The sequence below is a fragment of the Rattus rattus genome, chromosome 17 (genome assembly GCF_011064425.1).
Source record: "Rattus rattus isolate New Zealand chromosome 17, Rrattus_CSIRO_v1, whole genome shotgun sequence".
NCBI lineage: Eukaryota > Metazoa > Chordata > Mammalia > Rodentia > Muridae > Rattus > Rattus rattus.
The window spans coordinates 37439689-37467571 of record NC_046170.1 but is presented as its reverse complement, the minus strand read 5'-3'; the positions used below and the strand labels follow the sequence as shown (position 1 = coordinate 37467571).

General features: G+C 47.6%; 1 protein-coding gene across 1 annotated transcript; it reads left to right on the top strand.

Annotated features, from left to right (window-relative positions):
* Positions 1 to 500: 500 nt before the first annotated feature.
* Positions 501 to 10575, top strand: Mphosph6 (M-phase phosphoprotein 6). Its single transcript, XM_032887933.1, has 5 exons — positions 501 to 617; positions 4817 to 4929; positions 7701 to 7791; positions 9430 to 9527; positions 9905 to 10575. The coding sequence occupies exons 1-5, from the start codon at positions 567 to 569 to the stop codon at positions 10035 to 10037; spliced, it is 486 nt and encodes a 161-aa protein (XP_032743824.1). The 5' UTR covers positions 501 to 566; the 3' UTR covers positions 10038 to 10575.
* Positions 10576 to 27883: the final 17308 nt, after the last annotated feature.

Genomic DNA, 27883 nt, shown 5'->3' with positions numbered 1-27883 from the left:
TTCACAATGTGACTGAGCTTGCATACCGACGCCAGCGGCTACTGAGAGTGTTAGAAAACAAGCTACACGGGGAGCTCACCATTCGTGGTTTTAAAACTTTTGAAACTCCAGCAGCAACTTCACTGGCCTCGGCTGAAACTCACAAGGAACCTCCAAAATAGTTAGGGAGTCCTCGGGTGTCATAGAGGCCCCAACCACAGCTCCAGCATCCTCCCCTTCATCGTCTTTCCTGAGGTAAGCCCTGGAACCCTAGATTGCAGTCGCCCCGCGGCGGCCAGAGTTCTTACCACAGCTCGTTGAGGAGAGAGGTGCGCTCTGAGAGCCGCAGAAGCCAGAAGCAGCGCCGAGCACTAGGCACGTGGGCGGGGCAAGACCGGGTGCTGGGGCGGGGCAACACGGTGGGTGTGGTTAATCGTGGGCGTGACAAACGTGTGGAGGCGGAGCTATAATCTGCGACTCCCGGAGGCGACGTGGCGGGGGCGGGGCACGTTTAATGCGACGTCTCGCTCCGCTCTTGACCGTGCGCAAGCGCGGTGCGGCGGGAAGCCTCTGAAAGTGTGTCCAACATGGCGTCCGAGCGGAAGACTAAGTTATCCAAGAACTTGCTGCGCATGAAGGTTCTGGGGTCCGGGAATGCTGGGGAGTCTGGCGGGGAGGCTGAGCTCCGAGAAGTCCCCTAGTGGGACTCGGGCGGAAGCGACGGGCAGACTGGCTCTGAATGGCCGCGGCCAGAGCAGCACCCCATTCATTCGCTCAGCCTGAGGGCCATTGGGCGTCAGGGGTGAGATTTTGATTAGCCTGCTGTGGGGAGGGAGCTTGCACAACGTAAATAAGAACCTACAGTGTTGAGTGGGGTGGTGGCTGGGCCGCCTGAGAACTTAAGACGTCTCGCGAGAAGTGGTCCTTAAGTAGGAACAACGTGAGGGCTGTCAGCTAGTGTCCTAAACTGAGGGGAAATGAGTCCAGAAGCCTAAGGAGGGGAAAGAAGAGAAAATCTGGGACATTTCTAAGAACGAAAGGCAGCTCAGACGTCTGAAAGACATGGAGCAGTAAAACGAGTCTGAAAACTTAGTGGTCACAACATCCAATAAGTTGTAAGCCAGACTGAAGTTTCGTTCCTATGTCTCATAAGCACTAGGGAACTGTCTTCTGAGTTGTTGCTTTTAAAGGCTACTTTAACTGTACTGTGGATGATAGTTAATCAGAAAGGCCCACCCTACAACACGTAAGCTTACAGTCAAAGGGACCAGCTAAAAGTTCTGTGTTTGAGTGAATGTTGTCTTAGTGGTGGGAATGGAGAAAGTTTCAGCAATGGGGGCGGGGGGATGATTCTCCACTAACTTTTAAACAAAATAAGTTTTTAAAGGGGGTTATGCTATTTTTTCTTTGTGTGTACATGTGTGTCTGCACATACACCATGTGTGTTCAGGTGCCTGCAAAGGTCAGAAGAGAGTGTTGGGGCCCCCGAAACTGGATTTTTAAGCCAGCAAGCAGGTGTGAGTACTGGGTCTTTCGCAAGAGCCAAGGGTGCTCTTAACCACTGAGCCAACCTTCTTGTCCCATGATTTTCAAATTTGAAACCGAACCAATTTGAACTAGCTGAAGTGGCTTTGAGGCACACATTTGTCATCCCAGCACTTGGGAGGTGGAGGCAGGAGCTTAGCAAATTTGTGGCCAGCTTGGGCTAGATAGGTAGGAGACCCTATCTCAGATGTCAAAAAGACAACAATAAAAATGGAATCAGTAAAAATTGTTTTAAATGGAATCAATTTAATTACAATTTAAAAGGAGAGCAAGGTTAAGGGCAGACGAACACCGGAGTTAAAAATAGGGAAAAGCTAAATCTCGAAGCTTAATACTCGTAGAACATATTTACAGTCCTTCCTATATTTAGACATTGTTCTCAGTGTATTGTATATAATGGACCACTTAATTCACATAATAACAGTCTTCATCTCTGATGACAGCTGAGGTCTGAAACAGAAGTAACAGCTGGAAAGACTGGTCATCAGGCCCAGAGCCTTTGCTGGTGATGATTAGTGTCTAGCACCTGTCCCTAAACACGCGGGGGCCGCTTGATTACAAAGCCTGGCTCTACAGTGTCATAAAAATGTGTTGAACACAGCTGTCCTACCTATGGAATGGTATACTTCAGTACACAGTACACTGTAGAGTTTCAGGAGCTTACCCCCAGAATGATGTAGCTGTCTGGGAGCCGTGGCCCCCTGCTCCCCAGCACCCCAGTAGAGTCTCCTCTTAACATACTGCTAGCCCAGGAAATGATCGGAATTCCGAGTACTGTTCTGACGGGTGGTGTCAGATCTCCACCATCTTAAAGGTGATTCATTAAGCCACGCTGTGAGAAGTTGTGGGCTGTCGGTGCTTATGGTGAAAACTGTCTTAGAGAACGCGTCTCCAAGAAAAGGAAGGCATGAGTGGGTGCTGTGTCCAGGGTCGGGGAGTGAGCAGGATGGGGAAGGAGGGTGGGCAGTTGCCCCTAAGTTAGTCAGGGAAGTACTTCTTTCTGCGTGTGAGCAAAATCAGAGTCCTGAGCAGTCGGTGCAATTTGTAGTCCGTGATGTCAGAGAAATGAAGTGGGTCTGGGAAGCACCAAGTGCTCTTAGCTCTGGGCAGAAGCCAGATAAGCTGGGAAGTCAGGGTGGACGCTCAAGATCTGGCCCTGGCCCTGGCCCTGAAGACAACTAAAGCCGTTCTCTTCCTCACCCAAGTGGACAACATCTAAGAGGACAAGCGTGTGAGAGAGAGCATTGCCTGGGTTGTGTTTGCCTCGGCCGCTGGATTGACAGAGCCCTTGCTGGTGGGATGGAGGGCGGTGAGCACATGTAGAACCAGGATGCCCTAGGAGAAGGCAGCGGGTGTGGGAGCCATCACAGCTCAGGTGGCTGTTCAGCTGGAGCCGATGTGGCAAGAGGGAGAGCACTCAGTCCTCCCTCACCTGTTTTCAGGGCGTTTTGGGTTTGTTTGTTCGACTGTTTTAGTTAAAACGTTTTCCCCACATGTGTATCTGCACCATGTGAGCGCCTGGTGCCCAAGGAGGCCAGAATAGGATGTCAGGTTCCCTTGAACTAGAGTCGCAGGGATTTGTGGACCCCAAGGTGGAGCCTAGGAGTCGAACCTAGGCCCCCAGGACTTAACCACCTCTTTAGACTCCTCCGACTTCTCCTCTTTAATGCATTTATTTCTTGTGTGTGTGTGTGTGTGTGTATGGCTCACACAGAGGTCAGAGGACAACCTACAGGAGTTGTCTCTCCTACCAAATGGGTCCTGAGGATCTAACTCAGGTTGTCAGCTTTGGCAACAGGGGCCTCTAACCACAGAGCCATCTTGCCCAGTGTATCAGCATCTTTGAATTCCTCTGGCTGGGGCAGATAGCAAGGATGGGGGCACTTCTGGTGGGAGAGAAGGATGTGGGCAGAAGGTTTGGTTAGAGACAGTATTGGTTTGTGGTCTTGACTCTTTCTGGACCTTACAGGGCTTGGTGCACTTTGTAAAGGGCAAGACAGTAAGTGCTGTAGGCTTGTAGGCCAGTGAGGGCCCACTGCCCTCCTCAGCTGACTACAGTTAGCTCAGAACTGAGTCAACATGACTGTGCTCTGTAGAGATAATCTCTTATGCTCTGTGTAAAAGCATTCACCTATCAATAAAAAGTGTTGTTGGCCTATTAGTTTAGTCAGGAGGTGGGAGGTCTGGTAGGAAGAAAGGATTCTGGGATAGAGAGAAGCACAGGGGACTTGACCCCAGACACACAGGAAGATGGTCGCATGTAACTGGGTCCCAGTAACCAGCCATGTGGTAGAACTTAGAATAAAATAATGAGATTATTAAGTTATGAGAGAGTCAGGGAACGTAGCTAGCTATCTGGCCTAGGTATTGGTAACTATATTTGAGTCTCAGGGTCATTATTTGTGGGACCGGAGGAAAAACATATGTGTCTTAGTTAGGGTTTTACTGCTGTGAACAGACACCATGACCAAGGCAAGTCTTATAAAGAACAGCATTTAACTGGGGCTGCCTTCCAGCTTCAGAGGTTCCGTCCATTATCATCAAGGTGGGAGCAGGCATAGTGGGAGGCAGGCACGGTGCAGGAGGGCATGAGAGTTCTCCATCTTCATCTGAAGGCTGCTAGTGGAAGACTCACGCCCAGGCAGCCAGGTGAGGTTCTTAAACCCACCCCCACAGTGACACACCCACTCCAACAAGGCCACACCTCCTAATAATGCCACTCCCTGGCCCAAGCAAATACAAACCATCACAGTGCTTCATTAATCCCATCACTGAGAAGCCTCTGAGGCAAGTGGATCTCTTGAGTTCCAGGACAGCCAGGGCTACACTGAGAAATTCTGTCTGGGAAACCTTAGAAGGAAAACCTAGACAGTTACTGATCCAGCTTGAGAACTGTAGTTTCCCAGAGTCTGCTCTGAGACCCCAGTTTTGAGGGAGGTGAAATTGTCAGTTTTAGAGTTTGACCTGGGGTGTTCCTAACCCTAGACATGCTTGGTTCACAGCCATGTTCTGTCCTCTCTGTCCAGTGTAGATGTGTGTGACTGTGTGCCTTCATGTATCTGCTGAGGTAAAAGTTGAAGAGAGGGGCGGTTACTCAGGTCTGCAGGTTTTGCCACCAAGAATGTCAGGGGCAGCATGAGAACCTGTGCTTGAACCACTGGGGAGTCTGGGAAGCTAACACACATCCAGGATCATTGATGCTCAGAGAACCGTTACTGAGTTCCTTGTCTGCCTGGTGCTCCGGGCACCCATGAGCCAGCGCACTGACACTGGCTTGCTCCTGTTTTAACAGTTCATGCAGAGGGGCCTGGACTCGGAAACCAAGAAGCAGCTAGAAGAGGAGGAACGGAAGATGATCAGCGATGAGCACTGGTACCTGGATTTGCCGGAGCTGAAGGAGAAAGAGTAGGTGCCTGGGGTTCGAGTGTCGGGAAGCCCTGGGATGCCTGCCAAGTCGTCCTGTAGTGCCATGTTCTCTGTTGTAAAAATTGCCACCCTGAGTATGTTCCACGGGGATACCAAGTCCCAAGGGTGGGTTAATGCTTAGGCCTGACCAGCTCTGTTCTGTAAGTCCTTTGTCAGCCTGGGGGATGTTTGTCTGTCTGTTTTAATCATTACTACATCTAATCCCATTCATGTCACAAACACTACCGCATTGGTAGTCTGCCCTAGGCTAAGCGTTCCTTATCCCTTAGTTCATACTCAAGGAAACCCAGGAGTACTCAGCACCATGGTGCCCGTTTTGCTGTTGAGGAACTGGCACTGGGGGTAGGGGTGGGGGGTTGTTTGCTCTGAGTCACCTGCGCAGGGGACTGAGGCTGTCACACCAGAGGTGGGTTTTCTTCTACTTCCAATCCTAGGGACGGTGTGAACAAGAGTGGGAGGGAGGAGTGTGTGTGTGTGTGTGTGTGTGTGTGTGTGTGTGTGTGTGTGTGTGTGTGTGGGGCTGACTCTCTGAGTTTAGTTGTTTTCCTTAATAAAGTGTTGAGTTTTGTCCCATTAGACAATTGCTTAACATGCCGGTGTTTCTGATACACTGAATTTTCTCATCTTTGCTTCTGGCTAAATTAGCCATACTCCTAGTTAGGGCCTTTCTGCTACATATCACAGGGATCCGGCTTGATCTCTTCTCTTTGGCTGGACAGAACTCAAGTATCTCCCTGTTCTGTGCACGTTTGTTACAGTATTTGTCCAGTGTACATGGCAGGATTCACTTTATTTCCCAGATGGAGTAGGCTAGAAAAATGCCTCTGCCCCAAATAATAAATACCCAGGACTTCAACTCTTGAATACATACATACCCTTAGCAGAAATGACAAACTACTGTGATGAAGTCAAGGATCTTCCAGAGATTATCCTGGATTATCTAGGTGGGCTCTAAATGTTGTTTTCTGGCATGCAAGTCTGGGTTTCATTGCTCTAATGAAGGGCCTGAGGTGGGTGAAGAAGGAGAGATTTGGAGAATTCTGGGGAGGATCAAGGACATGACACTGGTATCTGCTCAGCTCTTTAGAGAGCCCAGTGTACAGAGAGCGTCTTGAGGCAGGAAGCGGGAGACTGGGGTCAGGTTCTGGCTTCCATAATGCTCACTGTTGTGAACTCTAGAAAGTGTTTCTTTTTCTAAATACAGTGTCCCTGGTGTCTTCCCACCAGGCCTTACTCTCCCATGGCCTCACTGGAGACCAAACCTCCCCAACATGGGCCTTTGGAGTACCAAGCACAGCACCTTTTTTTTTTTTTCCTTTTCTTTTTTTCGGAGCTGGGGACCGAACTCAGGGCCCTGCGCATGCTAGGCAAGCGCTCTACCACTGAGCTAAATCCCCAACCCCAGCACAGCACCTTTTAACAGAGGCCACAGAAAAAGAACCACTAACAGCACAGGACCGTGACAACTGTGAGGAAATGCCAAGGACGCAAACTCTCCTTTGGGAGCAGGGAGCTCCCAAGGACAGAGCCCTGGTGTGGCAGCATAGTTACCTCGGGGTTGACAGCATCCCGCTGTTACTCTAGGCTCTGTCCTTGGGAGCATCTGTCCTCCCAGGAGCGTGCAATTTAAAATTCCACCAGAGAGTCACAGGGACCTCGCAGCAAGTCCCTTTCTGTCTTCCTGACCATGTATCAGCCCCTTCCGTGGTCTTGCGTTTGCCTCCCTGGTTCAGCAAGGCCAGTCTCTGCTCCGCTTCCTGCTCCCAAAGGAGAGTTTGCTTCCTTGGCATTTCCTCACTGTTGTCACGGTCCTGTGCTGTCAGTGGTTCATTGTGGAAACACTTGTGTTTGGCTTTGTCCTGTTGGCTATGGTGGGGGTGCTGACTGAGTGCAGTCCCTCCCTCTGTGGCCTGGAACGGGATGGCTTGTGTTGTTGCCCTGTGTGATAGAAGTGTCTTTTTTGGCATCATGTCTGGACCAGATTGTCCATTCTTTCCTTCCTGGCTGCTCCTCCCCAGGCCCTGGACTCACCTGTGTGTTTTTGGCAGAGGGAATAGTTTTCAATGAGAAGCAGAGCAGGACTCCATAAAGGGAGTCTGAGGCCTGGCCCTTGCTGGCCTGCTGACCTGGGACTTGGTCAACCAAAGGCTGAAAAGTCGCTCTTAGAGTCAGACATACCGTGGTCTGTTCCCGAGAGGAGAGCATTTGTGCCCACGATGTCTGTGCTTTCCCTGATAAGTCCTCTCAGCCGCTGCAGCTTGTTCTGAAGCATGTTTCCAGGCCTGCTAGTCGCTTCCAAAATCACAAGCTCATGCTGAAACAGGAGCCGTTGAAGCCAGTCTTCAGTCTTTGGTGTTTATAGCCAATCAGGCCTTCTGTGAGAGCCGCCCAGACCTGATGTTGGTTCCCTGCCATGTGCTTTAATTGCTCTTCTGCTCTCCTGAATATTTAATGATTACGTGGGGTCACAGAGTCTGATGTTTTGCTTCAGCTATGAAAAGTTCAAGTTTATCAAGAATTCCGGGGTTTTTGTGTGACACGGGAGGAAGCCTGCCCGAGGCCATGGCTCTATCTCCCCGTGCCTTTGGCCAGATGGAGCAGCCTTTCCCGGGTAGAGATCTCACTGTGCTCTTGCTTGTTCCTCCTTTCCAAGACCCAGAAGATGGATTTCCACCCAGGCTTGACCTCCTTCCCCTTCTGTGCCTGGTTGTGAGCAAATGCACTGTTAACGTGGTTTGTTTCCCGCGCAGGAGCTTCATCATAGAAGAGCAGAGCTTCTCCCTGTGTGAAGATCTTCTCTACGGAAGGATGTCATTCAGGGGGTTTAATCCTGAAGTTGAGGTATTAAATATAATTGCTTCAAATTTAAAATTTTTTTCCAATTGAATTTCTTCCTGCCAATAATTTGAGCTTCAGTCTCTCCCCACCAGGTACCATTTCTCCTCATTATATAAAAAATAACAAGTCTTGAAATATTGCCATAGCTATTTAAAGAAATTGCAGCGTGGCAGTCTGGTTTTATGGAAGAATTGAGTGGGTAATTTAATATAGCGGTGTGCGGTCCCTGACGCAGCCACTGTTAGAGTTTCAACTGGGTCTTTTACTGGGATGTCAGGACTGTTCATGCGATGCTATTATGAGAAGTTATTTTCCGGCATCTGTAAATGTCTCTCTCTTAATGGAAAAATGCTACTTAAGAGTGGTATTATTTGACTTTGTAATGGACAGGTTTTAATCCAAGCTGGTAAATAGATTGTTGGTTTTTTTGGGTTTTTTTATCCCAGTGAATCCCTTCAAAAGGCTGTTTGAAAAATAAATGTTCACTTGTAACTGGGCTGTCAGTTGACTTTCCTGACTTGAGTTCACAGAAAATCAGGCCTTTGTCATATTATAAGAACTCCAGTGCCTTTGTTGAGAGCCCTCCCGTGGCCTTGGTCTATGCAGATGTGTGGTGTGAACTTCAGTTTGTGCCAGCTTAGCCATGGTTCTTCAATCTGTGCAGTGACACTAGGGCTGTCCTATATTTTGGCTGTCCTGGACATTAAAGGATTGTCCGGGCTACCCCCAGGCCTCGGCCTCCACTCACTAAATGCCAGTGTCACACCTGCTTTCTTCAACTCAGAAGGGGTGACTAAAACTGTCTCTGGCTATTGTCATCTGCCCCCTGATGGGCAAAACCTTCCCAAATAACAGTCACTTTTCTGGATTCCTCTTGAAAAAGCTCCCACACCAAAGTTTATTTAAAGATGGAGAGTTGGTTTGGGAGGTAGAATTTGTAGTGGGGGACACAGGGTGTGCATGTAGTCAACGTGTTATATTTGCAGAGTCCACGATAGCCATGTTTGGTGTCCATTTTGTCTGCTCAGCCTCCTCCAAGCTTTAAATGGGCAGGAGACTGGGAGGCAAAAGGAAGCAAACACTGGGATTTATGAGTTTGTTGGCGGAAGATTGGGGTTTGTGTGGATAAGTTTCCCAAAGTGCTTCCTCGGTAGGAAGGTTTGGGCGTAACAGCTCAGAAAATGGCCCAGGTCGCTGGACATGGTGTCTCTCAGCAGAGATTTCAGTCAGTCCTGAAAGTGTTCATGAATGCCTCCCCTTGCTATAAAGAAACAACTGTTTAAAGTTTGTCAGAAAATCACGTGTGGTTAGCACAGTGTGAAGAGAGATGAAGTGCTCTAGCCCCACCCTACCCCCACGGATGGATCTACAGTTACTGCCTTGGGCCTGCCTTTTCCATTTGGCTCAGAGGTGCACTCAGAGGAAATGGAGACGGTTACTTCCTTTTGTCCTCTCATGGTGAGCTCTGTGCCCCTTATGAGTGACGCGTAGGGTTCATGTTGTAAATGATAGCTTTCCTGGCACTGATGTCACAGTTTGTCCATTGTCACAGGGGACTCTCTGACTAAACTCTGCCAGAAGACAGCCTTGACCCCAGCCCCTCTCCTGCCTCCCTGATGTGCGCTCTGCTGTGTCTTTCAGAAGTTAATGCTTCAGATGAATTCCAAGAACAGAGCGGAGGCAGCAGAAGAGGAGGAGACTATAGAGGTCGACGTGTCAGATGAAGAAATGGCAAGAAGGTAACAGCCAGGAGCCGTGGGGATGCTGGGTGTTACAGAGCTGTGACCCTAGGGCGCAGTGGGGAGGTGTGCCCACTCTGCCTGCTCCTAATGGCCTATTGGCTTCTTGCTGGGGCACGCTGGCCACGAGGGCCCTTTCCATCGCTGGCTCTGGTGACGGTAAACATATGTCTCGGTTTGTTTGGGGGATGCAGAAACAAAACCAGCAGAGAATTTAGTTGTCCTTAGCCAACTCTGTAGATTTTTAAGTCATGCAGTCTCTTTCCACTATAAATTTTGTTTTTCTTGTTACATTTGGCATGATGTTTTTGGCAAGTCTTGATTCCTTTTCTTTCTATTCTTTGAAATTAAATTTGTGCTGTGTATCTTCCTAACAGATATGAGACTTTGGTGGGAACAATTGGAAAAAAGTTTGCCAAGAAAAGGGACCGAGCAAATTACGAAGAAGATGAAAATGGAAATATAAAGGCCATTAAAACTAAGAAGATGTTCTTAAAGCCCCAAGACTGAAATGGAGGCCTCCGATCCAGTGGATGCTGTGAGCACAGCATGGTCTGAACTCACCCTCTCATCCTCTGTACTCGTTAAAACCCTGTCCCTTCTAAGAGACGCATAGGTTTGGAAGTGTGCTGTTCTGAAGACAGATGGATAATGGATGTTATACATCCTTTATACGGCATTCGGGGTGTTAAATATGTGGGCACAGGCCACTCCCCGGATGTTTGGCCTGATTCTGTGTGAATGCACACACATACACATGTTCTCAGTTGCTGTCCAGGAAGGACTGTTGTAGACTGATTACTGCCTTGGTGTAACTGCCCTCACAGTTATGTTTCACTTTGTGAATCATGTCAGCCAATCCATTCACATTGGATTTAAATATTTGAGAACTTTCAGAAGTGATTGGCCAGGAACAGACATGGCTCTCCAGCCTAGAGTCTTGTGTGCTCTTAGGCCTTTGTCATGTATAGAAGTGTGAGGTGGGTGTGTTTTAAACAGTCATCTGCATCATTTTTCTAATGTTCTGTAATAAACATGTTTCACATACTTTTCTGTTTCCTTATACTTTGAAATAACTTTAATCTTCCTCAGTAATAACTTATAAAGACTAGCTGTTAACTGAAAATATCCTAATATCTGAGGTTGAACCATAAAAGGTTTCCTTTTGTCAGTCATGTACAGTTACCAGCTTCATAGGCTACAGCCAGATAGAATTCAGCGCAGGCTAGACCCTGTTCTAAGTGCATCAGCACATGAAGTTATCTGTGCAGACATCCTGACAATTATTGACTTCATTTAGTTTGTTATCAGTGATGAGTGAAGGACATACCTTTCCATGGATCTCTGAAGACTACGGTCATGTGACCTCAGCTCTGTGGGTTGTATGTTACCCTTGCTGTTCAGTACTGCTCAGGTAGGCCTGTGACCAGAGCCTACCTAGAAACTTGTCCTATACCAGCTGGGAGTCTGCTTGCTGAGTAGAAAGATGAGTTTCTCATAGCAGTGGATTGGGTTATGTTTAGAAGCCGTGTGTGTGTGTGTGTGTGTGTGTGTGTGTGTGTGTGTGTGTGTGTGTGTGTGTGTGTGAGCTGAGTGGCTCAGATGAACTGTAGCAGACATTACCCTCTCTATATGGTCATATTTTGATAGGGAAAGGTTCTGTTTTAGGGATTCTGGAGGGTACCACGTCTGAGAATGTGGAAGCACCTAAGAGAATAGGGCAGACTGCGCCCCATCCCCAGGTTAAACACAGTGCTGCGTCCTCCACAGATGTGGACGTCATCCTCACGTTCACGCTGTGTTGTTATAACAAGAAAGTCAGCACCCTCAACACAGGTACAGCTTCTTCCCTTCTTGTTTATTTTGAGACAGAATCTTAACTGTGGCTGTGGAACTTGCTGTGGAAACCAGGCTAGCTTCAAACTCACAAAGATCTGCCTGCCTCTTTCTCCCCAGTGCTGGGATTAAAAGTGGGGGCTGCCACATGGAATATGTGAATGTTCCGTCTTCCCTGAATGTTTAACTGTGGGAAGATCACGGATACTGATCCCACAGATAAAGGGGTCCAGTCATACCCGGCCTTTGGCATTCACTTGGAGCTGAGGCACCCCATTTCTCCAATGCCAACCAGCTTCTGAGCTGCATCAGACCAGATGAAACTGGACAGAGTTCTTTCTCACACCGCTGCCTTGGTTCCTGTTCCTTCGTCATCCTTACCAAAACAGCCTGTGGCATCCCTTCAGAGAAGGGCTCTGGTAGCCCATCCCAATGCACCAACTAAAGAGACGAAATGGTTAAAAAGCATTGATTCAGTGTGTCCACCTGGAGAAGGGAACAGGTAAAGGGGACATGGGGACAGCGAGAACTCTGGCTCACCTGGTAGAACCAGATTCAGCTCAGACCGCCTAACTACTCAGACCTCTTGCCCTGCCCGAGCTCTTGCTATTTTAGCCTGAAGCACCTTGAAGACACTGGGGGTCACTGGACCTTTTACCCATTTACACTGGGATCCTGTCTGCTCCAAGGTGCAGCCTTACCATCATGGAGGATCCCAATGGGGTGGGAACCGGACTTTTTTTGGACATCTACGGTGACTTTCCAGTTTAAGATAACGACTTAGCCTTTGTGCCTTCAGCTATAACAGGAGTGAGATGGGTTAGGTAGAGACACTCAAGGCTCCATACATCTCTACAGAGCCAAGCAGGACGTTGAGCCCCAAAGAGACCGATGGGATTGAAGGCAAAGGTACCATGTTCTGTCTTGCTTTTAGGTCCCTTGTGGGCTCCTGCGATTTTTAGTGTAAGCTGTTTCGAGTGCTTGTTACAGCACCGCTAGGCATCCACTTCCTACTCTGATGACTTCCGCCTGGTATCATGGCCCACCACACCCCATTCAACACCAAGGCCCTGGGTCTGACTGAACAGCAGCATCTCATCCAATGTCAAGAGTTTCAGCTGCCAAACGTCCAGGCTTCCACCCTCCCCTGGGTGGAGGTGGGGGCGGGTGGCAGCTCCTGGCAGGACACCTTCCTGTACTTCTCTGTAAGGCATGCGGGGCCTTGTTAGCAAACAGACCAAGAAACAGTACGGTTGCATGAGCTCAAACCCTGGGAACCTCCGAATTGAGAAGGGCGGGAGTGGAGTCATTCCCTGCCTGCCTCTACCTGCTCTGGAACACATAACCACAACACCCCCCTGAGGACCAGGGGTACTGAGTCATGGAACACAAGTACCTGGAGTTCGTGCCCATGAGGTATTTTAGCCCCTGAGCATTTAGCCAATGAGCTTCCCTTCCTGGGCATTTCTTCCCCTAAAAGCTATTTAATCCCTGGTTCATCCCAATAAATGTATGCATTCGCCTCCGCCATCAAATAAACCAGTATGAGCAAGCAAGGATCATCTCTTCATTAAGGATCACTGGGGAAGGCTTTTATCTTAAAAGAGTTGAGCTTAAAACTCCTGAGAAAAGGCCGCCTCTCCTCCAGCCCTTCCGTCCTCCGCACTCACTCCAAATCAGACTGGGTTCTGCTTGCCCAGGTATCTGCCTTTCGCCTTCTCTGCCTGGCACGCAGATGGCGGGAAGGAAAGGTAGACCCATGCATCCCTGGTTCCTGACTCCCTCTGTCTGCGCTATATCGACAGCACCCAGAGAGGAGACCAGGAATCCCTGTGGACACACACCCGCCCCCCCTGCAGACTTAGCCCTGCCTTCTCCCAGCTGCATGCACATTCTTTCTCTCCTCTCTCTCTCTCTCTCTCTCTCTCTCTCTTTTTTAGTACTAAAGTCTAAGGTGGCCAGTTCTTTGTTTTGCATTTCCTGTTAAGGTAAAGATGGCCAACGAGCTATCCTAAAATATGCTAAATCGGTCTGTTGATTATTTCAAGCTAAAATTGCTTGAGGACCTGCAACTTTTTTGAAGGGGCCATCTGCCCTGCCTTCCTAAGCAGCAAGCCATGAAGAATGTTTGGGCGAGAATGTTCTTTCTGTGACAATGCCGGAAATTAACCTCGGTCACCAGAGGATGGGAGTTGGGACTGTAGTATCCCTGACATAAACCTCTGTCATCCCAGATCTTGGAGAGGAGCACCAACTGCCATGGACCCGTGGACTCGTGAACAGATCAGAAGTTCAGCTGAAAACATGGCCGCCATTTCCCTGGTTCATTTAGTGACATCCCATGGCTTTCTACCCTCCCCATAGGATGTCACCAGAATCCATACTGCCCTACCCTTAGCTCTTCACTGTCCATTTGTCTTCACAGCCTGCCCCAAGCTTTCAGTCCAAATAGTTTATTAACACCACACGTCGGTCATTTCTTTAGACTCCTCTTCCCTTGTGAAGATTCTTACTCACATGCCAACTTAAAGCTATTGGGCAGGGTGGGCGATACATGTCTGGTAATGCCAGCACTCAGGAGACAAAAGCAAGATCGTGAGTTCAATGCCAGCCTAGGTCAAAGAGCAAGTACCAGGCCAACTTGGGCTACATAGTGAAGCTCTGTTTAAAAGGGGAAGAGGAACATCGAAAGCTTCAAACATGGGCCATGGGTAAATACTACGAAGAGAAAAAGAATGTCAAGGGGCAATAATAAGTTAGGCCAGCGTTTCTTGCCGTTACCAGGTAATCCCGCCTTGGCCTCTGACGTGCTGAGATCGCAGGTGTGTTCACACTTGGCATAAATACTTGTTTAATAAATGAAGCATAAATCCCACAAAACCTATTAAGGCATAGTGCTGTGCAAATAAAAACCAACCAGCAATGAAGCAAAAGCTACTTAGCCTGAACTTGTGTCATCCCCAACCCACTTGAATTTTTGGCAAAGCCTCAAAGGCAGGCCGAAGATCAGAAATGCATTATAATGTAAAGGAAGGGAAGGCGCAGGTGTGCCCTGTTAGAGCTGCTTGGCATGAGGAAGTTGCAAAGGAACACTGCGCAAATGATTCGAGGCATATATTTGACTTTGGTGGCAAGGACAAAGATTAGAGAACGTGGCAGCTAGGCCTCACCTGGCCCAAGTGACCTACTGTTCCACAGCTAGTACCTAGCTGGGTCCCGTGGTAATTCTGTTTTTAGTTTATGAGCAACCTCCATTCTGATCTAGTAGCTACACCAGTTTACACTCCCACTGGCAACGAAATAAGGGTTCTCTGTTCCCGGTGTCCTCTCCAGCATTTGTTGTTACTGATTTTCTGGATCACAACCATTCCAACTGCCTTGGGATGGAATCTCACGGTTTAATTTGCAGTTTTCCCGATGGCTAAGGATGTGGAACACTTTTTCAAGTACTGGCTATGTGTTGTTTGATCAAAGGTGTATCTGGAGGGTTTGTTTTTGTATTTAAGGTGGCAAATTCATAATAGCTAAGAAATGGAGTTGACATTCGGTGTTCATCAGACAAATGGGTACTGAAGATGTGGTACATGAACAGTCGGAATTTTACTCAAGGTTAAGGAAATGAAGTCACTACCCCACACCCTACCCTTGGCACATCAAGGCACTCCAGGACTACAGGAATCCTCTCTCACTGAGAACAGATGAAGCTGCCCAGTTAGGGCAATAGACTCCACAGGCAGGCAGGCAACAGGCTTAGGAACAGACCCTGCTTCTGTTGTTGGAGGACCCACATGAAGACCAAGCTGCTCATCTGAGGGGTGGAACAGGAAGGATCCGCATGGGAGGGTACTGAGAAGAGGGGCAGCTGATGTTGGGCTGTAAAAGTGAATACAATAAATGTAATGAAAATTAAAAATCCAACACCAGCACATTTACGGGGAAATGGACAGAACTGGAAGTAATTGTGTTAATAAGTCAGGATCAGAAAGACGTACATCATGCTTTTTTCTCTCATGCAGATTATAGATTTTAGGGGTGTGTGTGTGTGTGTGTGTGTGTGTGTGTGTGTGTGTGTGTGTGTGAAGTCATGAAACAAAGTTGAAAAGGATTATGGGTGAAGGAGTAAGAAGAATACATGTGACACTGAAACCAATGGGGGTGGGGGTGACCAAGGAGAGCAATCAGCACAGGAAGGGTCAGAGCACAGGAAGGGTCAGCACAGGAAGGGTCAGCACAGGAAGGGTCAGAGCACAGGAAGGGTCAGCACAGGAAGGGTCAGCACAGGAAGGGTCAGAGCACAGGAAGGGTCAGCACAGGAAGGGTCAGCACAGGAAGGGTCAGCACAGGAAGGGTCAGCACAGGAAAACCATCTTGAACCACATGTGTATGCAAGTGTCATAATGAAACCTATTTGTAGTTTTTAAAAACTAATGTTTTTTAAGCTATTGTTGAGTGTCGAGGTTATCAGTAGAGGGAGCACCCTGGCTTTCTGCAAGCGTGAGCTGCCTAGCACATTGGCTGCCTGACTTGTAGATCAGGAGTTGGTTCCTTGTCCAGGTGGCAGCTTGGCTCCAAGGCTTGTGTTTTGATTGTGGTTTTCTTTTGACAAAGTCAAAACTCACTATGTAATCCATGCTGACCTTGAACTCTGCTGGGATTTCAGGTGTGTGTGGCCACACCCAGCTTTATAACACTATCAGATCTTCAGATTCTCTCCCTCTAATGCTCAGACTATCTCGAACTAAAATGCAGCCATTTGGGCGTGCCTCTGTGGACCGGGTGCAAGTCATTGAACCGCGAGATACCAGGTAATGGATACCTTTGGCTGTGCCAGGGCTTGGGGGGAGAAACCTGAAAGCTATTAGGTGAAGGATATAAAATCTAGTTTGCCGGGTAACTCGTGACTTTCCTGCAGCCTGCTAGGCACTGGCGTCACACTGGAGGAGGAGCTCCATCACAGAGCATTTGGGAAAGGGCCGATATCTCCCTCTATCATATCCAGCCTCACTGACTAAGCAGCTACTAGTTTTATAGCCTCTTCAGTGTGCGGGTCACCGCTGATGAACTTCCCAGACCCCAAACCATGCAAACCAATCTAATAAATTCTCTTTAGATAAATTCATTCACCCATTGGTTCTGACCCTCTGTGGTGGTTTGTATATGCTCAGCCCAAGGAGTGGCACTATTAGAAGGTGTGGGCCTGTTGGAGTGGGTGTGGCTTTTGTTGGGGCGGGTGTGGCCTTGTTGGAGTGGGTGTGGCTTTGTTAGGGTGGGTGTGGCCTTGTTGGAGTGGGTGTGGCCTTGTTGGAGTGGTGTGGCCTTGTTGGAGTGGGTGTGGCCTTGTTGGAGTGGGTGTGTCGCTGTGGATGTGGACTTGGAGTAAGTGTATTTCTGTGGACATGGGCTTTAAGACCTTCATCCTAGCTGCTTAGAAGCCAGTATTTTGCTGGTAGCCTTCAGATGAAGATCTAGGACTCTCAGCTCCTTCTGCGCCATGTCTGCCTGAATGCTACCATGTTCCTGCCTTGATGATAATGGGCTGAATCTCTGAACCTGTAAGCCAGCCTCAATTAAATGTTTTTTATAAGAGTTGCCTTGGTCAAGCTGAAGGGGCTTGCAACCCCATAAGAACAGCAATGCCAAACAATCGGAGCTCCCAGGGACTAAACCACTACCCAAAGACATGGACTGACCCAGGGCTCCAGCTGCCTATGTAGCAGAGGATGGTCTTGTTGGGCACCAATGGGAGGAGAAGCCCTTGGTCCTGCCAAGGCTGGACCCTGCAGTGTAGGGGAATGTCAGGGAGGGGAGGCGGGAAGGGAGGGTGGTTAGGGAGGGGTAACATCCTTAGAGAAGTAGGGAGAGGGGTGTGGGATAGGGGACTTATGGACGGGAAACCAGGAAAGGGAATATCATTTGAAATGTAAATAAAAATATCCAATAAATAAATAAGAGTTGCCTTGGTCATGGTGTCAGTTCACAGCAGTAAACCCTAACTAAATCCTGGGTAACACAGAAGACTGTTTTGTTTTTCTGTTTGTTTGTTTTTGTTTTTGTTTTTGTTTTTCCGGAGCTGAGGACCGAACCCAGGGCCTTGGGCTTACTAGGCAAGCACTCTACCACTGAGCTAAATCCCCAGCCCAGAAGACTGGTCTTAACTACAGACCAGATTCTGAATCCATAGAAACGGAAACCCCATGCTGCTACACGAAGAGACGGTACACAGAGCCACGCTTGGCTACCCAAGCTCCCTCTCGCGTAACCACAAGGGAGCAGATGATACTGGGGCACAAGGGAGCAGATGATACTGGGGCAGAGATGCTACCCGGAGGAGAGCGGCTGAGGTCATAAGTGTTCCCGAAGACCAAGAGCAGCCCACTGTGATGACTAAGGGAAAGAGATGTAGTATCACGTGCCGGGGCATTTCAAACTTTAATCATTTGCTTAGATCTAACGCTGAGACGGGGACTGACTGGTATGAGAAGAGAGGACGAAATGTATCTCCCTCTGTCCCAGGAAGAGGAAGAGGCACAGAGACACTGGGTGCCCCTGCTCCCACACAGCACTAAGGCAGAGCATTAGGACTGGAACCCTGACAAGAAAGCCCATGTTTCTTTCACGCCATACTTTTGGAGGGGAAAAAAAAAAGAATATTCTGAGGATACAGTTCCAAAACAGCCTAGTCTCATGAGACCCGGATATTTTTAATTAATTTATTTATTCACTTAACATCCCAATGTCAGTCCCCGTCTCTCCCAACCCCCTTCTCCCCTTTTTGCAGCTCTTGCCTGATGCTTCATTCCCTTCTCTGAGAAGGGGAAGCCACCCCGGTCCATTGGTCACTGCAGGGCTAAGTGTATTCTCTGTTACTGAGGTCAGATAAGGCTGACCAGTTAGGGGAACAGAATCAACAGGCAGGCAGCTAATCCAGGGACCCACACGAAGGCCAAGCTGCACATCTGCTATAGATGTGGAGGGGGGGGTGGGGGGGGAGTCCAGTCTATATTCACTCTTTGGTTGGTGATTCAGTCTCAGGGGCCCTCAGGGGTCCAGCTTGACTCTGTTGGTCTTCCTTAGAGTCCCTGTCCTCTCCGGAGACTCTGTTTTAAAAGCGTAATGTATTTCTATAGCTAGTAATTTTTTTATTTTATTATTTATTTTTTTAAAAAAATGCATGTATGTGCATGTGCGCCTGTGTGTTTATCTGTGCACCTCATGCGTGCACATATTCATAAAGGCCAAGAGAACATATCAGGTCCCCTGGAACTGGGGTTAGAGGTTACTTTGAGACATCTTGTGGATGCTGGGAACCAAGCATGTTCTCCACAAGCCCCCTGCAAGCGCTCTTAGCTACTGAGCCATCTCTCCAGCCTTCATTAGTGCCTTTTTATAAATCGACCTTCTACCCATGTTGTGGGTTCTGCTCACGTGAACAGCTGTTTCAGACACAGTGATTATTTTGACAAAGATGTTCTCGATGCCAGCAATTCCATGGTAAACACTGCGAGTGCATCTATGGCAACCCAAAAGGAGCTTGAGAAACAATCATTTAATGAGCACTTTCTTGGCATATCACCGTTTATCATCCCAAGTTCTCGGGCCATCATGTGTAAAATATGACCCTCTTTGAAAGCAGGAGTCCTGACTTACTCTTCATTCAGTTCCAGCCCCTGAGTTCTTCAAGCGGTCCCCTGCAAAAAGCAGAGCTTTCCCAGGTAATAGCGAACGGAATGAGAAATACCTTCCATTACTCAATCTATTACAAGTGGTTTTTCTGACTCTCTTCTATGAACTCATTTAGTGAGTACTGGGCTCCACAAAGGTTCTGCATCCTTCACTGTTTCTATGGTAATCCTGTATCTGAGGGTGTCTATTCACAAACTCAAAATCTGCCCCCATTCAAGGTCCAATTATAATGAGTCATTATCATCATTTCTCCCCCAAGAAATCAGAACCTCATTATTTGGGGATATACAATTCCCTTCTTTTTAATTTTTATACTTTTTTAAAGAATTATTTATTAATTGATTTATTTTATGTATGCGAGTACACTGTAGCTGTCTTCATGACACCAGAAGAAGGCATCAGATCTCATTTCAGATGGTTGTGAGCCACCATGTGGTTGCTGGGATTTGAACTCAGGACCTCTGGGACAGTAGTCAGTGCTCCTAACCACTGAGCCATCTCTCCAGCCCCTAATTTTTATACTTTTAAATGTGTGTGCATGTGTACGTGCGTGTGCACACATGTTCATGTTGGGGGATGCTGCACATGTGTTTGAGCATGGAAGGTATAGACCTCACTCCTCATGCACTGTCAGACATCTTTCATTTGAGGCAGAGGCACTAGCTTGGAACATCACCAAGCAGGCTAGACTGGCTGGCCACGAAACTTCCAAGGAGCTGCCCATGTCTGCTTCTGTCTCACCCCTGCAGTAATTAGAGGTGTACCCTATCAAACCAGCTTTTTGCCTGCCTTCTGGGATGGAGTTCTCGGACCCTCGGTCTAGGGAGTCAGTCTTGTTAGGGACTGAGCCATTATTGTTCAGCCTTCTGTTCCTGTCTGGCTGAGTCCCCATTCCACTCTGGATTCGACTCTTAGGCAAAGTGGGAAGAGGGGGAGTGCGGGGTGGGGGTGCAAGGCATCCAAGCCAAGCTCCCAAAAATGAACCCAGAGCTCTCTCTGTGTGGTGAGACTGGACCAGAGGAATTTCAGGGCAAAAGAAAAAATGACAAATAGCTTCTTCCAGTTGCCTATGGGTGGGGTGTTTAACTTCAGAGGGAGCTGTTTCATTTTTTAAAAGAAGAATTTAAACCAAACCCAAGGCCCTGGCATATAGAAAATGAAGATTTGGTGCATCATCAGTAATGCTGGGTCTTGGGGTGATTGTTGGCAAACATCCTGGCAGCTGGAAGACCACCCCTTAAGTTGTCAGAAAAACGGAGGACCCACACCAAGACCCACCACGCCATCCATACAAGATGGACTCCGAGCATCTTTAAGGCATTAGAGAAGAATTTTAACAGCCGGAAATGACGAAACATTAACTTTAAAAGGTTCACAGCCAGGCATAGGAGCTCATGCCTGTAGCCCACGTCAGAGGGTGGGGGTTGTAGGAGTTTGAGGCCAGCCTGCGTTACACACTAAAGTGTGAAAGGCTCTCAGAACAGACGTCACCATCTCATCACTGCTTTCACTTGCGTTTCTCTGACTCCTGGAACTCCTCCCGTGTCACTGTGAATCGAGAGCTCCGAGAGATGCTGGAAAGAAGGTCATGATGGGATGAACTGTGTAGATGGAGCGAGTGTTGTCAGTCCCAGGCCATCTCATCCATAGGCAGAAAGTGGTGATGCAGCAGCCGAGTTCAGAATCGGTCAACAAAGGGTGGCCTCCACCCCCACATTCTGGGAATACTGAACTTTCAGAAATCGCCATCCCCAAAGAGCCAGATGCACACCACAAAGTTGTCCCTGCTGTCTCTAGCAAGGGGAACAGCAGTGACCGGGGCTATCCAGCAAAAGGCAAAGGAACGACTGGATCGAGGGTTTGTTTATACAAACTAAGTGTAACCCCAGCAATGGGAGGCAGAATCAGGAGGATTCCTGAGGCCTAGCCATCAGTGAGCTCCAGGTTCGGTCGGAGATTCAAAGAGAAACGATTAAGAAAGACACCTACCCTCTCTCTCTCTCTCTCTCTCTCTCTCTCTCTCTCTCTCTCTCTCTCTCTCTCTCTGTGTGTGTGTGTGTGTGTGTGTGTGTGTGTGTGTGTGTTTCTGCTGTCTTGTCTGGAGAGAGAGAGAAAGAGAGAGAGAGACCAACACTATCTCATATATCAGAGACTGTCTCAAACATCAACAGAAGAGGAGGAGGAGGAGGAGGAGAAGGAGGAGGAGGAGGAGGAGGAGAAGGAGGAGGAGGAAGAGGAGGAGGAGGAGGAGGAGGAGGAGGAGGAGGCAGCACACAATGTAAAAGAAAGTGAAGTTGACCTTCTAACTTCATTCTGAGCCAGACACACCTAAGGGTTAAGGCTGAGAGAATGCGACTTGGAAACACCCCCCACAGCACCTGCAGATCATTTTGAAATCAGAAACCGGTCATTGCCACATCTGTGCCTAAGAGAGGTGAGAGTGGGAACCAAGAAATGCCTGGTCTCCATGAGCTGACCAGCTCTCATCAGTAAAGATAGTGCACACACTCGGCAAGCTACTAAATAGATTCAAGCGATCAGAAGTAGTAATTATGAAAGTAGGGAAACGTTGCTCTTAAGTATGAATAATGCATGTTGGAAGATTATTGGTTTTAATAACTTCAAGTGTTAGAATCGGAACTAGCTGATTCCAAGAATTCTAATTCATATTAAGTCAACTCTTAGTATAGAAATTTGAATACAAGTTAATTCACTCTTTATTTCTTTGATGGAGAGTAAATACTTTTTTTTTTATTGTAGCCCAGATTAAGCTTGATTCACTGTATACCCCAGATGGCCTTGAACTCCTTAGCTCCTGCCTCTGTCTTTCAAGTTCTGGAATTATGGGCGAGAATTTCATTCTTTGAAAGAAAAGCGAAAGCTCAAGGCCATACTGGGGGGGGGGGCTGCAACACAAAACAACAAAGAGGGGAGGAAGATGGGGGAAGAGGAGAAAGGGGAAGGTTTTTCTTCATTGGACTTCTCTGAGAAAACAGGGCAAGGAAGAGACTAGCATCAAGTTGAAGTTTTCAACATCCTCAGGACCCTTGAAAAGGTCAGGACCAAATCTTCACCACACAGGGTCTCTGTTATCTTGCAGCTCTGTCAACCAACCAGGAGAATTATTGCTCGATTTAGTCAGCAGTGGGATGTAATTTGCATGCGATATAGATACACCCTTTTAAAGACTGCTATGCCTTATTTAAATATCTGACCGATCAGATTACAAAAAATAACTTTTCCCCGGAGTTGTGGAGGAACGGTTGGCTTGGACCCTGCATTCTAGAAGTACCAGAAACAGTTTCTCAGGACGGCACTCAACCAGCCACTGACCACAAGCTGTACCACAAACATGGCCACCAGTTGGGATAGTTTTGAGACATGTATGCATAACGTGTTCTCTTCCACAGCTGCTGTTGCAGTTGATGCTGTCCTTACTGAGGCAACTTCTTGACAGCTTTTCCTTCTTGATCCCTTCTATGTCTTCCCATCAGCCTCAAAATAAGCTGCTAGGATTCCTCATCTCCACACCTTCTTTAGTGGGAGTAACACAAATTAACACAGAAAATCTGGGCCAAATATTGTAGCGATCTTCATTGCTAATTTATGGAGAGATAAGACAGTATAAATGAATAATTAGATAAAAGTGTGCCTGGATGGGTAGGCTGAATGGAAAGTGAATGGCTAGTCAGATGGATTGGTGATAGGATGGATGGTAGGTGAGTAGGTAGATGGATTGTCGGATGGATAATGAATACATGGTGGAATAGATGGATGGGTGGATGAAGAATAGATGGGTTGGTGGGGATGGGTGTATAGATGAATGGGTACTATATGCTAAGTAGACGGGTAAATGGATGGATGGACAGATGGATGGATGGATGGATGGATGGACGGACGGACAGGTGGATGGATGGATGGATGGATGGATGGATGGATGGATGACGGATGATGGATGGGTGGATGGATGGATGATGGACGGATGGATGGATGGATGGATGGATGACGGATGGATGGATGGATGGATGGATGACGGATGGATGGATGGATGGATGGATGGACAGACGGACAGGTGAATGGATGGATGAATGGATGGATGGATGACGGATAGATGGATGGACGGATGGGTGGATGGATGGGTGGATGGATGGATGGATAGACAGACAGATGTCAAGCAGATGAATGAACAGATGGGTTGGTGGATAGATGGTGGATGAACAGGCAAATAGCAGATGGATGGTGGTCAGTTGGATAAAAGGTTGGGTGAATGAAGGGGGTATCAATGAAGAAATCAAGAACAGAATCACTGATAAAGATATATATGAAAATGTCAAGATGAAACACATGCTAACGTTAAAAATTAATTTCAAAAGTAAGATAAAAGAATCACTGGGAAGAAGCCACATTCTTCATGCTTCGTCTGGGCATTCATATTGATTAAATTCATATCTCTTTTTAAAAGTGCTTTAAATTTCTTCCAAAGACTTTTTACGACGGTTCATCTCAACTCTATAAAGAACAGATGCCCTAAGATAAATTTTCACACACCCCAATTTTCTATTTCAAAAATTACCCACTCACAGGCGTCTCCTTACCTCAGCCACCTACCCACCGCCGGCTTGTGTCATTTGTAATCCAACCACTTACGTCATACATGTATTTTAGTGCCTGTGTCTAACTGTGAAAGCCCTTACAATAATCACACCTAAAGACTACTGACTTCCTCACATCATACAATATCCAAGCAGCGTTGGATTATCTGCTAAACGCCATTACTTCACAGATTAAAAGGCACTTAAGGGGTTGGGGATTTGGCTCAGTGGTAGAGCGCTTGCCTAGCAAGCGCAAGGCCCTGGGTTCGGTCCCCAGCTCCGAAAAAAAAAAAAAAAAAAAAAAAGGCACTTAAGACCTTAAGGTCAGGGCTCTGTGCTGTGACTGGCTGGTGTCTCTCTTAAGATTCCGTTCAACTATGGGTCTCTATTCGTTTCTCTTTTTCTCACACTCGTGTTCCTTGAATAACTAGTTGGTGTGTTTTAACTTAACGGAAGATGGCCAAACCTAATGCAAATTCTGTCTCTGCTTGCTATGAGTCAAGACAATTTACAACCCAGGGTTAAAGCCAGTACTCTGGGGTGCTCTCTTTTCTGCACGCTAATGATGGAAGCTTTTATTTGTATTGTGGGAAGCATTTTCCAAATGTAAATGCCCGGAGGCTGCGGAAACAGGCCTATGCATAGAAAGCAAGATAAGGAATTCTTGAGGTGCAGGAGAAGCAAAGAGAAGAGCGAAGCCAGCAGCGAACGCCAAGTCACTTTATGAATCTGGAACTCCGCTGTGCCCTTTCTTTGCTGAAAATGTTTATGGATTTCCATGACGTCCACAGTGGACTCCAGATGGTCTGGCCGTGCCTTTGTAGCCACATTCCAGAGCTCCCTCCCTCCAGTCAGTGCGATGCTCTCACACGCTAGGGCCTCACACCTGCTGAGTGCTCTCCCTGAGGAGGGAGGGGGCGGTTCTTCACTCTGACCCTGCCCGCTCACGGTGGAGACCTGAGCCCGTGCATAGTTATCCCTAAGGTTGGATGTGGGCAAACTTGAACTCAACAGACAAAATGTATCTATGACCAGCAGGAGGACTTGGCTACAGTGGAAAGCAAAACATGATGGGACCCAGAAGAGATAGGTCCCTTAGCAACCGGACCTTGGAGTCTAATTTAGAAATGGAACTGGTGTTTCTGTTGGCTGGTTGCTATGTTGATTACTTGGTCTGTTGTCATTGTGTTTGGGGTGGGGGTAGGGGAGCCAGTGTTAGCGTTCAGACAGATTCTCACTGTGTAGATCGCTATGAACCTGGCCTCAAGCTCATGATTTCCCCCTGCCTCAGCCTTCTGGGATTTCAAGCACTTGCCAGCAAGCCCATCTTAGAAGTGGGACCACTTGGGAGGACTTGTCATTTGGATGTAGAACTCCACGGTGACCTTTGTTTTCCAAGTTGGAAAGCCTGAGAACTGCGCATGCCCTCTCTGTGAAAAAACGCTGAAGCGCAGACTCAGAACAAAGCGAAGACAGCTCTGGGCAGCACCAGAAACACCCGTGAGCACAGAAGATAGCCAATAGTAATTGGAAAACATTGGTTACAAAACTGCAGAAGTCTGAATATGCGTTCAGTATGAGTAGGATAACGATCTTAATATTTAAAAATAGGGTAACGATCTTAATTTAAGAAAAAAATAATTTGAAGGGAAAGAAAAAATCACGCGGGAAGCATCATGGACAAGGCAAATTGTTCCGAAGTCTCTGTCTTACTCCAGGGACTAGGTTTTATTATAGCTACTGTTGCTTTGAGACAAGGTCCCTCTGTGTGGCTCAGGCTGGTCTCGAACTTGTATTGCTCATGCCTCTGCTTTCGAAGGCAGAGATTACACATGTGCACCACCATTCCTAACTACAAAGAAATCTACAGATAATTTTTTTTTCTTATTTTGCTTCCTGGGTTGTTTGTAGTCATTATCATTTGAGACTTGGCCTCATGTAGCTGAGGCTAGCCTCAAACTCACTATGTAGCTCAGAATGATCCTGAACCACTTTCTTCCTTTCTTCCTTCCTTCCTTCCTTCCTTTCTTCCTCCTTTCCTTCCTTTCTTCCTTCAGTTCCCAAGCACTCATATTAAAAACTGAATATAAATACTTAAGGGTGTATTTAAAGAAATCATGCCGAGGGGGTTGTAATACATTCCTGTAATCCTAGCATTTGGACGTAGAGACAAAAGGATCAGATAAGTTCAAAGACATTCTTAGCTGATGGTGAGTTTGAGACCAGCCCAGGGTATGTGAGACACTGTCTAAAAAAAATGCAAAAGGCTCTTTGAGTTGTATGCTTAGGGTGTATATATCTTATGGGTGTGAATATTATTTCATTTTTACGACTCTATGAGAAACGGTTGCATTTGATTCCTCTTGAACATTTCTCTCAGCACTATTTCTTCGGAGGCCTGTGGAGCCACTCATGGTAGGTGACAATCTCAATGCTGTCCTTTAGCCTCCCTGCATGCATACCCTTGTCCTGGGAGGAGCATACTCTTCATTTCTAGATTTTGGCTGGGACGTGTGACGGGCAGCATTGTCCTCCATGTAGCATGTAGGTCATGTGATGTAACATGCTGGTTCATTCTGCCCTGAAGTCTTTCACAGGACTTGTTCCCATTTCCCTCACAGTGTATTCTCTTGGGACAAGAGGGGCTTTCTCTGGGTAGCCCCTGTTCCTTCAGCCCCCTCCCCACCAAAATGAGCCAGGACTAGCCCATTCTGGAGGTGGAAACCCTCAAAAGCCAGGTTCCAGCTGCCAGAAGGGAGATCTATCTCAGCCTAGCCCAGCGGAGTATAGTTATCCTACAGAACCAGAATCTCTGGTCACCACAGTCTTACAAAACCATAGAGGCCTAGACCTAACAGCAGCTGAAAAGGGGGTAGGATATGTGTCTTCCTAGGAGAATGTTGTCTCTAGGTAAATCAAACAGGGATAGCAGAGGAAATGCTAGACAATTGTTAGAATGAATTAAGACCAAAGACAAGACCGAAGGGTCTTACTAGGGTGATGAGTGGACCTCTTAGAGCCCCTGTATATGCCCCTAATAGGACCTTTGGGTCTGATTCTCCTGACTCTACTGCTTGCTATATAAAGCTTCTCTCTTAATCAGAAACAATGCCACTGGGTATTTATAGCTTTATTAAATACTGGCCAGGACAATGGACACTGGCCGGGTCCACACCTGCGATGCCCAGAGAATGACTCCAATTACGTTAGTCAGAAGCTTTTAACTGCAAATCCACAGAGCTACACACTACCAGCCTTTGCTCAACCAGGGACAAGCATACATCCTAGCATACTTCCTTCCCACATACCTCTGTGTGTGAGCAAGCACATCTTGTGGCTGTCAGGGCAACCAAACTTATCTACAGAAGTGGAAGCACACGGCTGGACACCTTACCTGACTGACAGCCCCCAGCATTCCAGGAAGTTACCTGTCCTTGGGCAAGTGAAGCCTACAGGTAAGAGACATTTTTGTTTTATAGATCTCTTAAGCACCAGACAGAATAGGAGCAATTAGAATCCAGGCCCTCAGAGGATTCCTTTTGCAGGGTCATAAGGGATCATGTTGCCTGTGCCCTGGACTACTCAGCCTGACCCTACCTGCCCTTGGAGGTTGGAGGTGAGGTGGCACAGAGTCAGCGACACCCAGGAGCAGGTGAGAAATGTGAGGAGCTCATCGGAACACTGCTGCAAGCCCCTTTAATACCACCGGTGCTCCCATTGGTCCCAGTGAGAGTATCTCTTCTACAAACCTTTTTTAAACGATTTATTTATTTATTTTATGTATGTGAGTACACTGCCCCTGTCTTCTTCAGACACCCCAGAAAAGGGCATCAGATCCCATTACGGATGGTTTCGAGCCACCGTGTGGTTGCTGGGAATTGAAGTCAGGACCTCTGGAAGAGCAGCCAGTGCTCTTAACCGCTGAGCCATCTCTCCAGCCCGAAAGCATCCCTTCTAAACAGCAGTTCCTGATTGGCTGGCATTGTCTGCACCAGCAATCCTTGGTCTCTCAGGCAGTCCTCAGTTAGGTCCTCCTGCAGGAGATGCTTTTGCAGCTGTGCAACCCATAGCATTTACACAAAGGTGGCCCCGTTGTTCCTGCTACAGGATCATGACAAAGAAGAAGAAGAAGAAGAAGAAGAAGAAGAAGAAGAAGAAGAAGAAGAAGAAGAAGAAGAAGAAGAAGAAGAAGAAGAAGAAGAAGAAGAAGAAGAAGAAGAGGGGGAGGAGGAGGAGGAAGAGAAA

Excerpts from the sequence above, each read along its gene's own strand:
- Mphosph6 (XM_032887933.1), top strand. The coding sequence starts at position 567 with ATGGCGTCCGAGCGGAAGACTAAGTTATCCAAGAACTTGCTGCGCATG. Across the intron at positions 618-4,816 it reads AGAACTTGCTGCGCATGAAG|TTCATGCAGAGGGGCCTGGA; the intron begins GTTCTGGGGTCC and ends CTGTTTTAACAG. Across the intron at positions 7,792-9,429 it reads GGTTTAATCCTGAAGTTGAG|AAGTTAATGCTTCAGATGAA; the intron begins GTATTAAATATA and ends TGTGTCTTTCAG.